The 19,489-nt window shown below is 39.3% G+C and overlaps 2 protein-coding genes and 1 pseudogene across 4 annotated transcripts in view; 2 read left to right on the top strand and 1 right to left on the bottom strand.

Moving 5' to 3' along the window:
- Positions 1-3,530, top strand: part of LOC107685477 (coronin-6-like) — a 15,622-nt gene extending 12,092 nt beyond the window's left edge. The window contains exon 12 of the mRNA XM_016482066.1: positions 1,475-3,530. Coding sequence (XP_016337552.1) covers positions 1,475-1,597 — 123 coding nt within the window. The 3' untranslated portion in view covers positions 1,598-3,530. The remainder of the gene's footprint in view (positions 1-1,474) is intronic.
- An 823-nt stretch (positions 3,531-4,353) lies between these two features.
- On the top strand, positions 4,354-7,925 carry LOC107685476 (protein ABHD15-like; annotated as a pseudogene).
- Positions 7,926-11,384: 3,459 nt separating this feature from the next.
- The window catches only part of LOC107685478 (serine/threonine-protein kinase TAO1-like), a 53,048-nt gene continuing 44,943 nt past the window's right edge, over positions 11,385-19,489 (bottom strand). For 2 of the 3 annotated variants that reach the window (XM_016482068.1, XM_016482070.1), the window contains 9 exons: positions 17,773-17,973; positions 17,492-17,626; positions 16,982-17,218; positions 16,520-16,648; positions 15,358-15,561; positions 14,970-15,209; positions 14,681-14,893; positions 14,243-14,425; positions 11,385-12,022 (listed from right to left, as the gene is read on the bottom strand). In XM_016482068.1, the coding sequence (XP_016337554.1) occupies positions 11,504-12,022; positions 14,243-14,425; positions 14,681-14,893; positions 14,970-15,209; positions 15,358-15,561; positions 16,520-16,648; positions 16,982-17,218; positions 17,492-17,626; positions 17,773-17,973 (2,061 nt within the window). In that variant the 3' untranslated portion in view covers positions 11,385-11,503. The remainder of the gene's footprint in view (positions 12,023-14,242; positions 14,426-14,680; positions 14,894-14,969; positions 15,210-15,357; positions 15,562-16,519; positions 16,649-16,981; positions 17,219-17,491; positions 17,627-17,772; positions 17,974-19,489) is intronic. The other variant, XM_016482069.1, reaches the window with a different exon arrangement.

Genomic DNA, 19,489 nt, shown 5'->3' on the forward strand with positions numbered 1-19,489 from the left:
ACAGTACATTCAGCATCTGCCTCACATTCACGATCTCAACCATATTCTCAAAACTATGGTTTTCAATGACTTCATATCCAATATTTTGATCACTGGCAGCTTATTCACCACATCCAGCATCAAATGACAGTGACATTTATATTTCATTGCGTATAGTAATTGCTCTGCAGTAAAGCCATTCAAATCACTTCAGTTTTTGCTGATGATATTCGTTTGTTTTATGCCTGCGGTAATTATGAGTGAAACGTCACGTCATCATTGTGTATCAAACAGTGCCACCTTGAGGAAAAAAGATGCACTGCACGTATTGAGTCATCAGATATGTAAATATAGTTGCGCAGGAAAAAATACTTACACATTTACATACCTCGGGTCTCTAGCGACCCTATATACTTTTTATATATCAGAAAACTGCCATTCTTTTATATTTTACTATTTTTTTCTTGTTATATTGTTTATAATTAATAGATTGAGGAATACTAAGAAAGTTGATGTGTAACTTAAAAAAATGAAGGATGGAGAGGGTAGAGAATGATGTACCGGGTCGCTAAAGACCCGAGGTATGCATTTAAGGGTTAAAAGCTTTTTGTGCATACAGAAGATCCGTAAAGTCGCAAAGATTAAAGTCTCAAACCCAAAGAGATATTCTTTATAAAAGTGAATTGGCCTTCTAGAACACAACTAGAAGTCAGTGGTTAATTTTTATTTACAACACAGTTCCAGAACAGTACAACCCAAATATTCAAGTGTTTGCAGTGCATTTTACGGAGGAAAGTTTCCTGAACCTGGTAAGGGGCGTAACATTTCCGTTACACGCTTGAGGTATTTGGCCAATCACAACGCACTGGATAGCTGGCCAATCAAAGCACACTGTGCTTTTCAGAACAATGAGCTTTGTAAAAATCGTCGTGTTTCAGAAAGGCGGGGCATAGAGGAGGAACAATAATGTACAGTATGTGGAAAATAACGTTTTTTTTTTACTTTAAACCGCATAAACGCATTGCATTACACCAAATACACCAAATAATGCAACATCATATGACCCCTTTAATGAAACAGTCAAAATAACTCTATCACACTATCACAAAATAACTCTGAATCCCTGAATCAGTCAGTTAGTTGGTGACACTTGACTCTTGTGACTAATATTGTTTGGATCAGTTTTTTTGTACTTTGAAATTTGGTACTCTGAAGAATTGAATTGTGGAAACCACAATGTAATTGTATAAATGGAAGTGTAATCTGAATCAGAATCATTAAATTCAATTCAATTTGATTTCCATCCCTAAAAGCTAAAGATTTCTTTCCATTTCCAAATTAAGCCTGTCCTTGACTTGCTCTTTTGCATTTTTTTCCCCTCTCTCTTTTGCTCATATTCATTCTTCTTCTACTGTCACTATTCTTCTCTCTTCTGTTTTCTCTTTCCAACTGCCATCTTCTCCTTTGCTTTCTCTCAATCTCTTTCAAATTCTAGCCTCAGTTGTTGGAGAAGCTTGTTGAGGAGATCCAAAATCTGAAGGCCACCGTTCTCTCTCAGGAGAAACGAATCTGTGACTTAGAGAATAAGCTCTCTAAGTACACTAATGGCACAGTCTGAATAAAGCTAACTCATCCTATGCACACTGCCCAATTCACTGCTAACCCCTCACAACTAAAGTATGAGCACAGATAGGCCAAGCCACCTCAACTCACACCAGCTATTATCAACATGTAACTCCGGTTCAACTGGCTGTACCGCCAATTGACTTCACAGGCTTTTTCTAAATGTGAATAAATCATACAGTAGTTCCATTTTGGAGAATTAGGAGATTTAATTTGGCAAAGGCACTTATAATGCTCGTCCTGATGCTTTGTAGAAAAATTGTTAATATTGTGTAGTAGTACACACTATTAGCTGTATTCCTTAAATGCTTAAGGAATCATATCAGGAAGAATTTATGTCAGCTATTCAAAAGGTAGGCAAAACCACCTTCATTTTAGGATTTACAAATCCTTTAATGTACTTACTGCTTTTTAACCTTAAATGCTGTCAAATAATGACAGAAGAAATGTAGCTGCAGCTTTCTGTAGTGGTTAACAGTCTTTGGTAGTCTCTGTGTGAACATACCTCATTGGAAAGACCAGGACTTGGGATCAGATGGTAGCATATGTAGCCCTTATTTGGTCAGCTCTGGACAAGCAACATCTATGGCATGACTATGATATGTCAGGACAGTAGTGAGCTCAGTAATGCCGCCAATACACTACACAATTTTCATCGGATTGCTGTTCTTTTCACACTACACTAACTTTTTTGGGTATCACGAAGTTGCTGTGGTTTACACATAACAACGGATCAGTGACTGTGGGTCACACATCACACAATCTCACTAGGAAGAATCCACAACAAAAAAAGATGACTTCTCGATATTTCCCTTGCGCTATAGCTTGTTCTCTTATTGGCTGTAAGTCGTCGCCAATGTGTTTTTTTTAACCTGCTAATTACTTCTCGGGCATCAGTGCTATTCTCAGATTGTGTCTTTCTCCACTATATGATCTCACACTATATGATAGTCACTCACATGAAAGAGCACCGATTTGCCTCAGATTTAAGGCTGATCTCCAGAAAAACACTAACTAAAATGTAATGTAGTGTATACCCGGCTTGAGAGTTCTGCACATCACTTCATGCCATTTTATCATAAAGGAACAGTTCACCCAAAAATGATATACTCTTGATAAACTAACCCTCATATTGTTCCAAACTATTACGTTTATTTTTCAGTAGATATGAAAGTTGTTGCTAAATGTCCAAGCTGCTCTTTTCCATTCAATGAATGGTGAGTGATTACTCGGGCTGTGGAGCTCCAAAAATGACAACAAAAAAAAAGTGCACTCGTGCACTATATTCCAAATGTTCTGAAGACTTAGGATAACTGTGGGGAACAAGCACAAGATGCATCGTGCCATCAGCTCTTGCAAAACTGTTTTCACATATTTAAACATCTTTAAATCAAAACATGCACATATCATATTTGAGATCTACAGCAGAAGGAATTAAAAATAACTGCTTTTGGTCTGTTCTTCATATAAAACTATATATAGACCACATAGCTTCAGAAGACTTTGCATATGGTGTATGCGTGTATTGGTGTGTGTATTAGTATTATACTTTTTTTGTTGTTTTTTTTCGCATTTTTGAAACTTGAAGCTTGACAGCATCTATACACACTTTCATTGCATGAAAAAAAAACAGCCTGAACATTCTAGATAAGATTAAAAGAAACGTAGATAAATGAGAACAGAATTGTCATCTTTGGGTGAACAATTCCTTAAGGCAGATGCAGGTAGCTCCTGGAAATATTTATATAAAGATATCAAATGTTAATCTAATGATTTAACATAAAAAGCAAAAGGATGTTTGCATAGACAACATGTCTCTACTTGTTCCTCTTTGTAAGAGTGCTTGCATCATTGACTCTTAAATTGCTACTAATCTCTCATTTTACACACCTCTGCATTTCCAGCTTTGACCAACACAATTAAAACTCATGTAGCTTCTGTTTAACATTTCAAAATGTAAATATTATTAAAAAAAACATGAAAAAGCAAAATATCAAAACCAAAGACATTGTTTTGTGTTTATGTAGAGGATAATTCGTGAGTATTATGGTTTGAATAAAACTCTTTTTGTACAAAAAAAATGTTGCCAGTGTTGCATACATAGTCACTTGCTCATAAAAATGCATGGACACACACGACACATTCACCAATAGTTAATTACTCTCTCTGCGACTTGCTAATTTATTTCTAGGCGCATAGCAAACAGTGTCTCTGTTCAGTTTTTAGTTATAGGACCGTACAGCTAGCACAGATTTATTATATAAACAACTCAGGAACAAAGGGTACTGGTTTGGGTGCAATATCCTCAAGGTCTCTTCCCTATTCAGATGGTGAGCTGTTAATGGTCACTTTTCAATGCGTTCTACCTCTGTAGAACTTGAAGTGGATTCTGAAGGCAGTAAAGGAAAGAATTACTTGAATCTCAGACATCCAAGTGGCAAAACCTCCATTAGTTCCATTAGACTGCTGTCGGACTGCTATTCCTATAGCTAACAACAGACTGTGGATTAAAGTATTGTTAATGATTTCTGAAGGAGGGGGGAGCAGCGATGTTTGCTATGGGTAGGGAAGGAGGTGCAAGTCCATTTAGGCTGATGCACTAATGATAGTAGAACAGATCATTTGGTTTAAAAAACAAACTTCAGAGTTTTTCCATTTGCTCACTTGAGAAAACCATTGTCCACCAACCTCAGTGTTAAGGTAGGTTCCTTGTGCCCTTGGTTAGACCTATAGGTTACAAATTTGAGAGCAATGTGAGACTTATTCCTCTGCCTGCTACCTTCTCTGCTGCTGGTTCTGGTTATGATATTGCATCAATGGAACTGGATCTGTCGTCTTGAAGACAGTACTGTTCAGCAGTTGAGTCACTGTATGTGGATTATGGCCTGTAGACTCTTGAAACTGCCATGCTTTACAGTATCAGAATCCACAGAAGAATGCCAGGCAGAAGTCATACTGATCTGTAAACCCACGGCCCTTGCCAGCCACCTGAAGAAACATTGCTATACTTTGGCCCAGCCTCCGCTGGCATGATAGCCTCAGGCTGACCCTCATTTTCAGATAATTACCAATCTCATGTGGCCCACAAAGGAAGGTGCTGAACTGCAAGGAGGAGTCCGCTTTACATGGGATAACCTTCTCCTAAAGGATGGGGGTATTGTGGCTCTGGATTGGGCTGAGTCTGACGGACCAACAAGCTCAGGCCAAAAGGGATCATCATCCTGGAGGAAGATTTCTATGCCATCGCTCTAGTAATCCTGCTATTGTTGTTATAATTCCCAACACCCTAGGCAGAGTAACACCACACTTGCTCAGGTTGTGCTACCAGACTTTGCAACAGGGCTTCTATCCAGTGGTTTTCCATCGACGTGGTCATGGTGGCTGCCCATTGACTACTCCACACTACCAGGAGTTTGGAAATGCTTCTGACCTTGTGCAAGCAGTAGCATACTTGTGGAGTCATCATCCAACCTCAACTTTGCTTGCAGTAAGTGAGGGCTCTGGATCAGGGTTACGGCTGTTCTATCTGGGGGAATGTGGCTCTTCATCCTACCTGACGGCCGCTGCTTGCATCTCTCCTGTGTTTCATGGACAACTGTGGTTTGAGTATGAGCTACCTTGGCTCTATCACTGGATAGCCCTCATGTACCGCAAGTTTCAAATAAACAGGTAGCAATTTACTCACACATTAGACTGATCTATGCTAAAATGTTATGGACTGCAGAATCTACTGCTGCATAAGTACAGGTTAAAGCAGGGGTGTCCAAACTCAGTTCTGGAGGGCCGGTGTCCTGCAGAGTTTAGCTCTAACTTGCCTCAGCACACCTTCCTGGAAGTTTCTAGTATGCCTAGTAAGACCTTGATTAGATGGTACAGGTGTGTATATTTGGGGTTGGAGCTAAACTCTGCAGGACAGTGGCCCTCCAGAAGCAGGATTGGACACCCCTGGGTTAAAGAAAAGTTCACCCAAAAATGACAAATGGAAGAAACCACTATAAAATTAGCTCATGCAACTTGTGTCCTGTGCTAAACTGTGCTAAAATTGCATCTGCACTTTCAAGAGCTATCCTGTGCCATTCGGCATCACTTATGTAAAACCTTGGAGACAATTCACGATTAAAAGCATTAATTCCAATCTTGCAATCACTTGGCACACAAGTAACATGGACTTTTATGCTGCCCAGTGACCACTACACAATTTTAGCCCTGATTTTCCAACCACAGACAGTTAACGGAAATCACAGAAAAAATGTGGAAATCTTGAAGGGTTAGTTCACCCAAAAATTAAAATTAGCCTGTGTTTTACTCACCCTCAAAGCATCCTAGGTGTATGTGACTTTCTTCTTTCAGACGAATCCAATCGGAGTTATATTAAAAATTGTCCTGGCCCCTCCAAGCCTTTCAATGGGGTTAAGCGGGTGTTGGTTGTCAACAGTTCAGAAGACATGAAATAAAGTGCGTGCATCCATAACAAAACATCCCTCACACGGCTCCGGGGGATGAATAAAGGCCTGCTGTAGCGAATCCATGCATTTTTGTAAGATAAATATCCATATTTCAAACATAATAAACATTTTTCTCTCACTTCTGGTATTCTGTCATATGTGGAAGGCGTTCCGGCAGATGATGTAAGACGTCGACGTTGCGTGATTAGTGACGAGCGCGGAGAGAGAACAAAACAAAACGCTGTTCACGAATTAGAAGCACAAAACGAGGATTTGTAATGATAAAATGTTGGAGGATTTTGATATAAGCCAAGAGGAGACTGGTTTTCCTTTGCTAAAGTAAGGAAACTGTTTCCTTTGCTCCTGCATTTCTTAGAGGCGCGTGCACGACGCATACGTCTTACGTCATTCGCCTGAACGTCTACCGCGTACCAGTCAGCGGAAGTGAGAAAAAAGTTTTTTTTTTTAATATATTAGATATTTATCTTACAAAAATGCATGGATTCGCTATAGGAGGCCTTTATTCACCCCCCCGGAGCCATGTGAGGGACGTTTTAATACAGATGCACGCACTTTATTTCACGTCTTTTGAACTGTTGACAACCAACACCCGCTTACCCCCAATGAAAGGCTTGGAGGGGACAGGATAATTTTTAATATTCCAAACTCCGATTGGATTCGTCTGAAAGAAGAAAGTCACATACACCTAAGATGCTTTGAGGGTGAGTAAAACACAGGCTAATTTTCATTTTTGGGTGAACTAACCCTTTAAGCAAGTCTGTGTTCGTTTATGTGAGTAACAATCACTACGTGTAATTTTTTAAAGACAGGACCTGGAAGTGCCAATGAACTGCTGAGGCCTGAGAGATATTTAGCAGGCTAAATTGAGTTGCATAATGAATAGTCATCATTATAGAATTCCACCAATAACCCATAACCAAATTTTCATTTTTGGGTGAACTGAATCTTGTGAATAGGATAGTACAAGAACTGCATCCCAAGTTAGGGCATTGCAAGATGCCACAGTGCAAAACTACCACATGAAAAAGGCAACTAGGATTTAAAAGCTCTTTGAATTTAAACATTTGACCCTTTCCACAGGTACGCCACTGCTTTGAGCTCTGTGATGGATATAGCAAAAATTTTTACACTGCAACTCCTTGAGAGATATGGAAGAGCTCATGTTCTGTGCTCCTAAGCAGTCGGATCACAGAATGTCAGACTCAGTGGACAATGTTGGAAAGGACAGTTCAAGATTATCAATGAAGCCTGACTGGCCAACTTACTGGGAGAGGAATGAACCTTTGCGAGATGCAGACGAAGTGGCAGTGCCAGTGCTCTGTTTGTGTAGCCAAGACGATCCTCTTCTTCCACCTCTCTCCACTGACTGTACCTGAGGCACTTTTTCATAATAGCCCTTACTTCCTGCTGGCTGTGACGGAATTTTATGCATGAGGATGGTCATGGAGGTACTACTTCCTGGAGGCATTCTGTGGTGCTGGAATACTTTAGGGTAGTTGCCAATTTCTTCAGGGTGGAGAAGAAAGGCTTCAAAGATGTTTTTGCACACTATGGCAGCCAGAGTCTGAGGCATAGCACTAGTGCCATGCTGTCCAGAAGAAGAACAAACTTGCTCCGGAAAGAAAGGCCCATCTTAGTTTCACGAAGACGGCAAATCTCAGCTCCCTCTGATACATTCACATTTGAAGAGGAGCAGGAGGATTTTACTTGGAATGGATCCTATACACGCTGAGTGAGAGAAGCAGGTGGTATTATAAGATCATAGCAGATTGGTAGTGCTAAACTTCCTACAAAAAGGCACAGTACATGTTTACAGGGATAGTTCACCCAAAAATGAAAATTCTGTCATTAATTACTCACCCTCATGACATTCCAAACAGACACAGAAGAAAAGAAACTGTTGAATAAAGTTATTTTTGTTTTCTTTGTGCACAAAAAGTATTCTCATAGCTCCACAAAATTAAGGTTGAACCACTGATGTCACATGGACTGCTTTAATGATGTCCTTACTACATTTCTGGGCCTTGAATGTGGTAGTTCCCTTGCTGTCTATGCCGGGTCAGAAAGCTCTCTGATTTCATCAAAAATATCTTAATTTCTGTTCCGAAGATGAACGAAGGTCTTACAGGTTTGGAACGTCATGAGGGCTAGTAATTAATGACACAATTTTCATTTTTGGGTGAACTATCCCTTTAAAAAATATGAGGTGCCCTTAGTTAGGAAACCCCAGTTGTGCGGAAATGAGTAAGGAGGACACCATGGAAGATAAAGGGAACAAAATGGAGATCAAGAACATGTTGAAAGACAAAAAGGAATTATGTTGACAGCTTGGCCTATACAATTAGATGCTATATTTAGCCATCTCTTTTTTTTGTACAAATTCAGTTGGAGCAAGTGAGGCAACTCTGTGTGCAAGACGGTTTTCACATTTTTGGACTCATTATCTGAATTCAAAAGCACCATGTTTGAAAGGGGAATCAATTAAAAAATCCTCATGAAAAGGATGTTCAGGAAAGATTACACTTATACACCTAGATTTTAAAAGCAGACAACTGTATTAAAAAAATACAAATGACAAAACCAAAATATACTAAAATTACTTTATTACAGTTGATTTCTTTGTCCAGTAGCCCTCTGCCAACAAAAGGAGTAATTACAAACAAAACATTACATTTGTCCCCTTACGTTTTCATAATCTTTGTATATTTTAATACACTTGTAAGTGTTTTTGTTATGAATAGCCATAACAATTTTTCTAATCTCTCCAACATTCAGTTTTTTTTTTTTTTACAATCTATACATTTTAATACAGGTTATATATGTATTGCTTGGTAATGTTGAGGCAGGAAAACGAGACAACGACCATCAAAAGAAAAAGGTTGAAATACTGGTAAACACACTGTACAGAGATGTACCACCTTTCTTGATTATTATTCATCTTGTTGTTTTCACACTTATCAAAAGGGTCATTAAAACAAGGATGCTATGGACTTCCAAAGAAATCTGCTCTTATAAAAGAGCACACCTCTCACCTTTTTTTTTTTACCATTTGCGAGAGTAAACTCACATTTTGAGTCTATGGCTGTTCCTCTGGTCCAGTGATTCCATTAGAGTACTGAATGTAATTAAACAATTGGCATTTTATATGTATATCTCATGTTAATTTGGCCTAAATCTTTAGGATTGGCTCTGCATTGGCTTAGTTGGGTTTAGTTTGTCAGACTGAGATAAGCAACTTCATGAAATCTGCAATCCCATGCATATACCAGAAGTGTGCCAAAATAGTGTTCATAGTTGGTAGTTATTATAGGTAGCACTGATATTGCAAACTGGAATTTCTTTTCCTGGAAACATTTTTGTAAATCCATTCTGAAATAGACATGATGGCAGTTATGAAGAGATTTCTCTTTCTTCGAACGAAACAAAAAACCCAAACCATTCATCTTTCAGAAAATGAAAGTTCACAGCTGGTTCACAAATAACAGAATGTGAGTACTGGCACTAATGAATATGGTAATTCATACCTTTGAAAGCAAGGAAAGCAAGAAGCAAAGAGAGGACTATGGAAAGGGATATCCTCTGAATAAGTGTAATCGCAGGGGAAATAAAATCTTTTTTTGGCTTTACTTGACACCTCTGAGAATATGCTTTTGTGTATATATATTTTTTTTCTCTTTTTAAATAATCAATATTAGAAACCAAGTAATTTTTTTCTTTTATCTTCACAGTCAAGCAATTAAATTTTAGTCTAGTTTTAACGTGGGTCTTTATATTGATTTTCATTTATTTAAATTTCTAAATATACAATATACACACATTTTCCTATACATCTCACTTAAAGCTTTCTCCTGGCTGTATACCCTTCCACTATAATGTTTTATATGCTATCTGACATTTTTCATTGCATTTTTAATCATTCTTTTTCTACATGCTGTGATAAGTGTTCAGTTGGAGGGTGGGCGGCAGTCACTGGAGATCTGGGGTGGGCGTGGAAGAAACAAAGGCACTGCAGGGACGACAGCAGCAGCACCCACCCGCCCAGCAAAAACATTCAGCGGTCTCAAGCTTACCCAACCCAGACCTCCCCACCCCTAAAATCCACACAACACGCTCTTGTCAAACCCAGCCTGAGAAAGGGGAGGAGGGGGCACCCGAGGACCAGGAGATCTGCTTGTATGTGATTGTAGTGAGCAACTAAGAGTAGAAGAGGATGGTAAAGTGCTTTTCTGTGATGTTAAGCTCAGTGAATGAAGACTTGAATGTGACAGGCTACTATCCTTTTGCATAGTTGCGATTGTTAATTTTGGCATCACTAACTCAAAAGACTAAAACAAACATTAATATACTTCAGCGGCTTTTGCCATACTGTTATTCAGGAGTGAAGTTTTACCATGCCAACACGCTTTAACACTCACGTACATTCACATAGCAAAACCTGTTTTTAGTGTCATTCTACATATTTAGTTCAAGACACCCCTACCTTTCAAGACCCCTACAGTACCTCCACATTAATATAGTCATTTCATATCACTCACCTACCTTATAACTTATGTCCTTTTGGCCTATAGCAATAGAACACACCTGTTCATACACTTACTATCAGAATTTTAGGCTTTGAATGTTTTCAAAGTTTTAAAAGCAAAATGGCATCCTGCTCTCCGCAGTTTTTGGTTATTTGGACCTGTGGAAGGATGGCAATGGCAACATAAAAAAAATAAATAAAAAAAAATCACAATAATTCAATAATAAAAATAATTCTAGCAAATCTTGGAATTTCACAGTATCTTTTCATAGTTAAAATTTGTTCTGGCACAAAGAGCATAATGTCTACTCACATTAAAATTAGTGCTTGTTTATAAAAGACTAAGCTAGACAAAATCAAGTGCATTGTAAAACTTGATTCTTTCACATTCTGTTATCCAACCTTTATACCATCTATTTATATATATATATATATATTTCTGAGAAAATGATATGCATTCATCTCCCGCTCTATACAACCGAAACCAGCTGCTAATAAGACCATGATAAAACCCACTGCATAAAGATTTACAATCTTACCTATGAGAGGTAATGCACAGCATCCATATATTCATTCTTACCCTCACTAACATTTTCAAATCAGTTTAACACACTCTAAAATGCCCACTGCATTTTCTCTGAATTCAAAACTTTTTCACATCGTTGCAAAAATGACTTCGGTTATTCTGGATTCTAGCTGAAGTTTGATACAACTGGCCAGAATGTTTTACATTCTTAGAACCTGAACTACAATTGATGCATTTTGTGCTTACAATGTGCATAAAATATGTATTTAGAGGATTAAAGAATGGGTGTAAAAGAAAAAAAAAAAAAAAAGACCACGGTGCCCCTTTGTCCCTTCCCCTATGGCACGTTGGGTCAAGATGGGTGTTGTGGGAGAGCAGCGGGTGGTCTTACGTGAAGGACAAGTGCGAGCCATTGGAAATCTGAGAGGCGATGCTGGCACTCCTGCTCATCCCCTGCTCACTGCGGCCCCCTGCGGTGGCCCGCCGTACCACCTGGGGACTGTTCCATAGCCCACCACTTCCCCCGCTCAAGCGCTGACTGCCCCCAGACCCGTAGTGCCCCCAGGGGGGCGGCCCCCCTGAAGGCAGGCCGTGACCCCAAGGCTGTTGGATAGAGTCACTGTGACTTGGGTGGTGGTGGTGGTGGCCGTGCTGGCTGCCACTGTTGTGCCCTCCCCAGTGTGACCTCTGGGAGCTTGCACTGTGCTGGGAGCCCCAGCTACTCTGGGCCCCCGGAAAGCTGTGGCTGTGGCCGTCGGATGAGGCCAGGCTGGAGAGCACCATGTTGCTGAAGCCCAGACGCATGCTTTCAGAGTCAAACGCTTCAATCTCCCGGGCCTGCTTCTCTAATAGACTGCGGATTCGTTCCGAGCGCTCATTTTGCAGGGTAACCATTTCCTCTTCAATCTGACCAAAAACCAAAACAGAATCAGGTAACACTCTGATTAAGACATTATATTTTCTAATATATATATATATATTTGCTGCTGTTGGTATAGTTAAGGCTGTAATACACCACATAACTTTTCCCCAGATTTTTGCACAGATTTGAGGTATGGAAGTGTCAAAGCTAGCTGATGGAAGTCAGAACTAGTATAGTATATTTTTATTAGACATATAATATGACTGTAGAATATCCTGAGAACTGTATGAATAAAACCAGGAAACTTTAGGCCTTTCTGACTCACACTGTTTGATATGTGTTATTCTGTTCATGGGGCATGATAAACACGCTGCACCAGCCATTAGGGCCTTTCGCACCGCGGGAACCTTTTCATAGTACCAGAACTAATTGTGGAACTACCCACTTTTTGGCGTTTTCGCACCGCCGGAACTGGGTGCGATTTTCTGGAACTAAAGCGGTGCGAAAGGCCCTATTGATACAATGTAACGTATGCAGTGTTGGGCAGTAACGCATTACTTAGTAGCGCGTTACTGTAATTTGATTACTTTTTTTAGTAACGGAGTAATTTAAAGAGTTATAATTTTCAAAATAGTAATTAGAGTATAGTTACAAGCCGAGGTCTCTATACGTTACTGCCGCATTACATTGCTGACAGAATGCAGTGTTTTATAATCTGGAGATTGTAAAAAGGATGTAGCACACGCACTGTGTGGGATGCGGGAGAATAAAATGATTCATGGGACTCCCGCAAAATAGAAATATCTAAACATAAAATATCTAAAACAAATAAATTATTATTCATCTATAGCACAAAAGCAACATGAACTAATATAAAACATAAACAATTAACAGGTGCAAGCGTATTCAGAGTTTCTATTTAGGCTATTTAGCTACTGCAGTGCTCTTTGCTGGCATTCTGCCATGCCAAACCATGCACGCAGCAGCCGCTTGTTTTAGTTAAAAATAACAGTGTTCTGTGAATGTTGATGCTTTAATAACAAATATTTATCGGGAGCGTGTATGCTGGGATTTCATAAATTTCATGGAGAAAAAAGTAACGTAACTAGTAATGTAACTAATTACTAATTAATCAGAACAGTAACGTGATTACTTTTAAAAGGAGTAATCAGTAATTTAATTATATTTTCAGAGTAACTTGCCCAACACTGAACGTATGTTGGTAGTATGTGCTTCACCCTTAGAAAGTAAACAAGAGGATAGTTAAATAATTATAACAAGAGTTTAAAGATGAAGTCATTGTTTATAAACTGTATAAAAGTGGAAGCTGCGACTGGGTTCTGCAGGCATCTCGCTTTGTTGACTGCTGCAATAGTTTTATCTTTGACAACTCTGGAACTCTGTGACTTGAGTGCTTTTTGCAAAGAAAACAGAGACTTTTCCCACAACACTAGCCTGCAGATATTGGGCAGTCAGAGTTGACAGATTTCACAGAAAATTGCATAGTATATGATGGGCACAGACTCTGATTTTTTATCTTCAGACTATGGTTCCATCAAGTTGGAGGAGATCAATATTCTGAGCTGATTTCACAATATTATTTTTATTTGTCTTCTAGCAACGAGGCAGATGGTTCTGCATGAGATTGTGTTCAGAACTACTTGAAAGTCTGGCAGTGTGTGACCATCACTCATATTAGCATATGATAACCAGTTTTTCACTCTAACCATTCACAAAGTCGCCAACTGAATGATGCGTAGTGTTCAGGTTTTGAAAGTTGTGTAGTATATTCCAGCCTTCAGACAAAATACTTGTCAAACTTAAACTTCATTTGTTCACCCTTGTGTCATTCTGAATCTGCATGTATGTTTTTTCTGGAACACAAAAGTAGACATTTTTGAGGAATCTACACATTTTTCCAATACTGCGTCCAAATTCAAAATTGGAGGGTCAGCATAAATGGCAAAACACTTGTTCTTGGGCATGCATTAAGTGAATGTGATGTGTCTTTTTTGAATTTTGGATGTGAAATTAGGCTAAACATCCTTCGATAATTTGAAGATGCTTCAAAGGTCATATTCTACTGAAAAGAAGTTCAAAAACGAGTTAAATGGAACATAAATGACAGAACTTTCATATTTGTGTGAGCTATACCTTTAATTCTTATTCTGGAATGTCAAAAACTCTGAAACTCTTTAAAACAACATGCCTCCCCCTGTGGTTTCAAGTAGTGTTGCTGCTTGGGTTTGTATCAGTTAACATACCTTCTGCTCAAGCAGAGCCCTCCTCAGTGAAACCCTCTGCTCCAGCTCTTTCCTCTCACGATCGTGCTGTGCATCTGTCTGCATCTTGATCTTGCTCTGATAAGCATTCAGCAACTCCAACTCCTGCTGCAGCTGCATCTTTAGCACCTGACATTCGGCCTCCTGTGCCTCATCCAATCGCAGCTAAGGAGCAAGATGGGAGGCGTAGTTACATTTAGAATTAGTGTGTTAAAGACAAGAGAAGATGAATGCCACATGATCCACATTTAAATTAGGAGAACAGATTTTTGCCTCCTGCATTACTTATCCCACAACTGAATACTGTTTAGTAAGTAACTACATCAACTCCTTCAGAACTTTGTGACTGGTTCAAACTCTTCGATGGCTTTACAGGAAGAGATATACATATGCGTACACCTAACATGGCAGGTCACTCACAGCTTGTGTGGAGAGCATGTCATTGATGGAATGGTCGTACTGCTCAGCAAGGATGGCTAATTTCCGGGTCTGCTCCTCCTTCAGCCTCTTCAGCACAGCCTTGTGGTCAGACTTGGGTGTGGTCTCCAGGAGGTGGTTGCGCAGGGCCTTATACTGCCGTGTCTGGATTTTACACGTGTCCTGGAACTGTTTCTTGATCTCGAGCTCTTTAGACTAAAGAGGAGAATAGACTTACTGATTCTACACTACTAGCTAATGTACGTTACAAAAATAAGCATAGGCTACACACCTTAAGGCTCTTGGGCTGTTGCCGGACCTCCATGACATGTTTGCGGCGTAGCTCTCGCTCTCTGCGTTTGTTGTACTCTAGCTGGTTGGTGAGTTCAGTCTGATGCTGCAAGCGAATCAGCTCTGTACGCATCTTCTGGATGGTGCCCAGCTGCCTCACCTCCAGCTCCTGCATGGATTCATGATGGCGGAGCAGCATAGCATGTTCCAGATCTTTCTGCGTCTGGCGCTTATTTAGCTCCTGGATCAAGAAAATCTATCGTTATATTTGTTTTCTTTAAAAATAAAAATATAGGAACTAAATTTTTTTTAATTTAATTTAAAAAATAATAGATTAATGAATTATCAAAACAGTCATTAGCTATGTCTTTGAGCAAAAGTGACGTTACCTCCCGTACAAGGTCTTGCTCTACATTGTGTTTTGCAATGAGGATTCGCCGTTTAAAGCGCCGACATTCCAGCTCCAGGTACTGCCGCTGCCGGCGGAGCAGGTTGGCTTCCTCCTCTGCCTGGTAGTGCTGAAAGTTCTCCTTCTGCTTCGAAAGCCACTCCTGCTTCTCTTTCTTAGGGGTGGACTGGTTCTCATTTAGCTCCTACATGCAGCGTGGGAAACATCAATGGGTTGTAAAGGGAAATACAGACATTTTTCTTGCTTGTTTTTGTTTTAGTAATAAAAGGCAAAAATGTAACTACATATTTTTATATATTTGTTATATATAATAAAAAATTTAAAGACCCCCTGTGGTGAAAAATCTGGTTTTTGATATGGTTTACATGTTTCTCTGGTGTTTTTATCATGCTTAAAGACAAAACATGTGCAAATTCATCAGTCAACACCATTGCTAAGGATTTTCTCCTTAAAACTACAGTGTAACAAAGATAGTCTCAAAAACGTGGTTTTAAACTACACCTGTTTCCTACTGTCACAAACATGCAACCAATCGCGTCAACTTGTGAGACGAGGCTTTTCATATCTGGGGCCTATACCATGAAACTCGTTTAACTGGCTAGCCAGGTAAGTTTTAGTTTAGCTAACTGGGTGTTAGGCACCATGAAAGTGGTTTGGGGTTTGGCTTTCAGCAGTGTTCATCACCATAGTAACTTGTGCTCCACGGTTAAATTGGTGACTGCAGGGAGGCTTTAAATCAATAAACATTATTTTTAAATTCATTACGCAAAAAACTATGAATATTATGGTTTTCAATGATGATTTTTACTGAACTACATTTTTACTGTATTTTACTTCTTGCTTTAAACATTTTGAATCAACTTAGTAACAATGTTTTCTCTCATCCTCTGGATTGTATATTGTTAATTTGTATAACTGTGTAACTGTCAAATGGCTGAACAATAGAGATACATGACATTATAGCTGTATTGCCTATGCCCATTTTCGGTATTTTTCATTTGTCTTCATTTCATTACACTGTTCAAGCAAAAATAATCTCACAGATCTCAGAGGTCAGTTTAGGTAGAATTATACCAAGATGAAAAACACCATTGGTGAATTCATATATGGGTAAAAAGCCATGCTTGAGCATGTGTGTTTACCTCTTTCAGTTGTTCCTTTCTTAGCTTGTACTCTCGTTTCTGTGACTCCAGGAAGCTACTAAGCTCTTTCTTTTGCTGTGCTTGAATGTGCTGTTGGAATTTCTTCTCATCATTGGCAAATGACTTGGCCTTCAAGATATGACAAAAAATAAAATAAATAAAATAGATAAAATAAAATATAAAAAAAAAATCTTTATGCATAGTGCCTTTGTCATGATGAAGCAGAAATAGAATCTCCCCCTTTGCAGCCACAAAGTAGAAAGCACATCATTTTATGACGTAATATCAAGATTTTACTTCACTGGAATGGAAGGCCATGGCATAAGAGGAAGAGGGGAATTCCCAATTCATAAGCACTTTTCAGGTGAACTTCCACATTACTTTCCGCATCTTTGTGCCGCCCAAAAAATGATTGTGCTTGGGATCTAAACAGATCATGTGACATGTCTTGCGCACACTTACATCTTTCTCTATGGATGCTTGGTTTTTCTTCACAAGTTTCTCCATCTCAGCGGCAAAGCTGTTCCTCTGGGCCTCCAGCTCTTTGTCCAGTCTCAGCCTGTGTTCGTCCATCTCCACTTTCAGTTTGTTCTCCAGGGCCATAAGGTGCTTCTGGTGCTGCCGTCTCATGCGTTTGTAACCGGACATCTGCTCCCTCAGCTCGGAGTCCTGCTCATGTTCCTGCATCTGGCGTGTCACCTGAAAGAAGGGAGAGGAGGAACACAGTGAAATGCAACAAAAGTGAAGAAGAGGAAATAAAAATAATCAAGAGATGTCCTGTGAATTTTGAACATTACAAGAACCTGAGGCTGAGAGTGAACAAAAAATTCTTGTGAAGCCATTCAGTTTACACCGTGTCTACACTGAAAGCAACCAATGCCAAGGTTCATAGATTATAAATGAGTAATGTAGTTTTGATGCCTTTGCAGGGTTGTGAAGCATTTCACTACAGATCCACTGTGACTGGCTCACCAGATAGGCTGTGCGGATGGTGGCAAAGTGCTCGCGGTTGCGATGGTGTTTGCGTTGCGGGGGCTGTGCGGGTGCCGCCTGGGCTTCTGGGGGACGAGGGATTTCAGGATCCTCAGGGTAAACTTCCTCTTCTTCCTAATGGACACAAAAGCAGGAAACATATATTAGGTATCATGAAGTTCAATGTTCACAGTTACTTAGTATAAAGAATCTCTGATTTGGGTTATGCAGGAAGGCATGAAGGTATCTGAGATATTTTATCAAGAGATGTGTGAACGTACAGGCTTCAGGTGTATGACCGAACTATTAGACATAACAGTGTGGTCTTTCTCCAGGTCATGGTCACTCTTGTCATCAGCAGCGTCGGGAATGCTGTTCACTGAGCTGCTCTGAGAGCTTGCACTGATTGACATGCTGGGAATGGACTGATTACTGCCCACACTGCTCACTGTGCCCGTGTGACCAGGACCGTGCTCTGACTCCTAAATACACATACACAAAAAACAGCAGTTCAGATACTAGGGCTGGCTCGATACCACTTTTTCAGAACCGATCCCGAGCCGATACCAGAAATTCCGAGTATCGGCCGAAACCGCTACTGGTCCGATACAAGCGCAGGTTGTTGTTTTTTTTTAAATGTGTTGAATTTCTATACCTCAGTGTGCTGACCTGATCATCACTCTTTTGTGTGTTAAACAATCTACCACATATAGATAACTTCACTGTAAATAAACAACAACAAATGACTAAATATATAATCATAATCTATGACAAAAATACTACTATATAGTAGGTTAGTGGATAATTCAGTAGCAAAAGTTACTCTAGAAAAATCATGAGTGCACAATTTTATAAAATCTAAACATTTAATGAAAAAAAACAGTGTGGAACAAATAAAAGTGAATAAATGTAGGGCTAAATCTGGTAAAATGTTAAACACTGCTCTTTGTATTGTAAATGCATTAATGAAAAACAAGTAATAGATTTATATATGAATTAATATACTATAAAATTTAAAGACATTTCTTTTAAATGTATAGCACAGTAATGAGGCAACAACATATGATAGATAAGACAACAAGAAAGGGTATTAAAAATGTTTCATTGCGCAAAAGTATTATAACATGAAAGGCTCCTATACGGAGCGGCACAAAGCGCTTTATGCACATCCTGTGCGCAGAATGATGCGCTTGAAGCAACACGGAGTCACAGCGCTCCGCATAGAAAAGTTCAAAGCACAGAGGGAAGAGATATTGATGCGTAGTGTATTATATCTGTACGATAGTTTATTGAGCCTTTTCTTTTAACAGTTTTAAATTTCAGTTACTGTGCACATGAAGAACAATTCATAGTGCTCTCTACTGCAGTGTTGTGATCTAACAGACACCCGGTAGAAAAAAACATGATTTGGAAACAGCACTAAACTCCAGCAAGATAAAGTCCTTTTATGCAAAACCATTGATCTTTATCAACAGATCAAGGATAATAATAGGAACATTGAATAATCTTGAAGAGAGTTTTATCGTCTTGACTGTCATAGCTAAACGCGATACACAGTTTGAATGCTGAATGGAGGATGACAGACAGCCGCAGCGGAGAGAACAGTTTAAGTGAACTTGTATTTAACGACTTAAATATTCATCTGTACTTCACACTGAACTATGGAACGGTCTCAGAAAACTTGAAATATAGTGCACGAAAACTTTATGGTGCTTTATAATTTTTTTGTGCCTTTCGTGGGGCTTAATAATAACACAGAACAGTATAAGCAGAATATCGGATTTGGATCGGTCTCGTCTGACCGATACCCGATCCGGCAGAAAATGCCAGTATCGGAGTGATACCGATACAGAGTATCGGATCGGCGCACCCCTATCAGATACCAACGGTCATAGTGATATAAACAACTCTATTTTGAAAAAAAAAAAAAAAAAAGTAAACAGAGTGTCCAGACTTTGAACATTTTTAATGTGTTGATTTCGACTCAAGATTTCGGGC

Source organism: Sinocyclocheilus anshuiensis, unplaced genomic scaffold (assembly GCF_001515605.1).
Source record: "Sinocyclocheilus anshuiensis isolate Anshui unplaced genomic scaffold, SAMN03320099.WGS_v1.1 scaffold922, whole genome shotgun sequence".
Classification (NCBI taxonomy): domain Eukaryota; kingdom Metazoa; phylum Chordata; class Actinopteri; order Cypriniformes; family Cyprinidae; genus Sinocyclocheilus; species Sinocyclocheilus anshuiensis.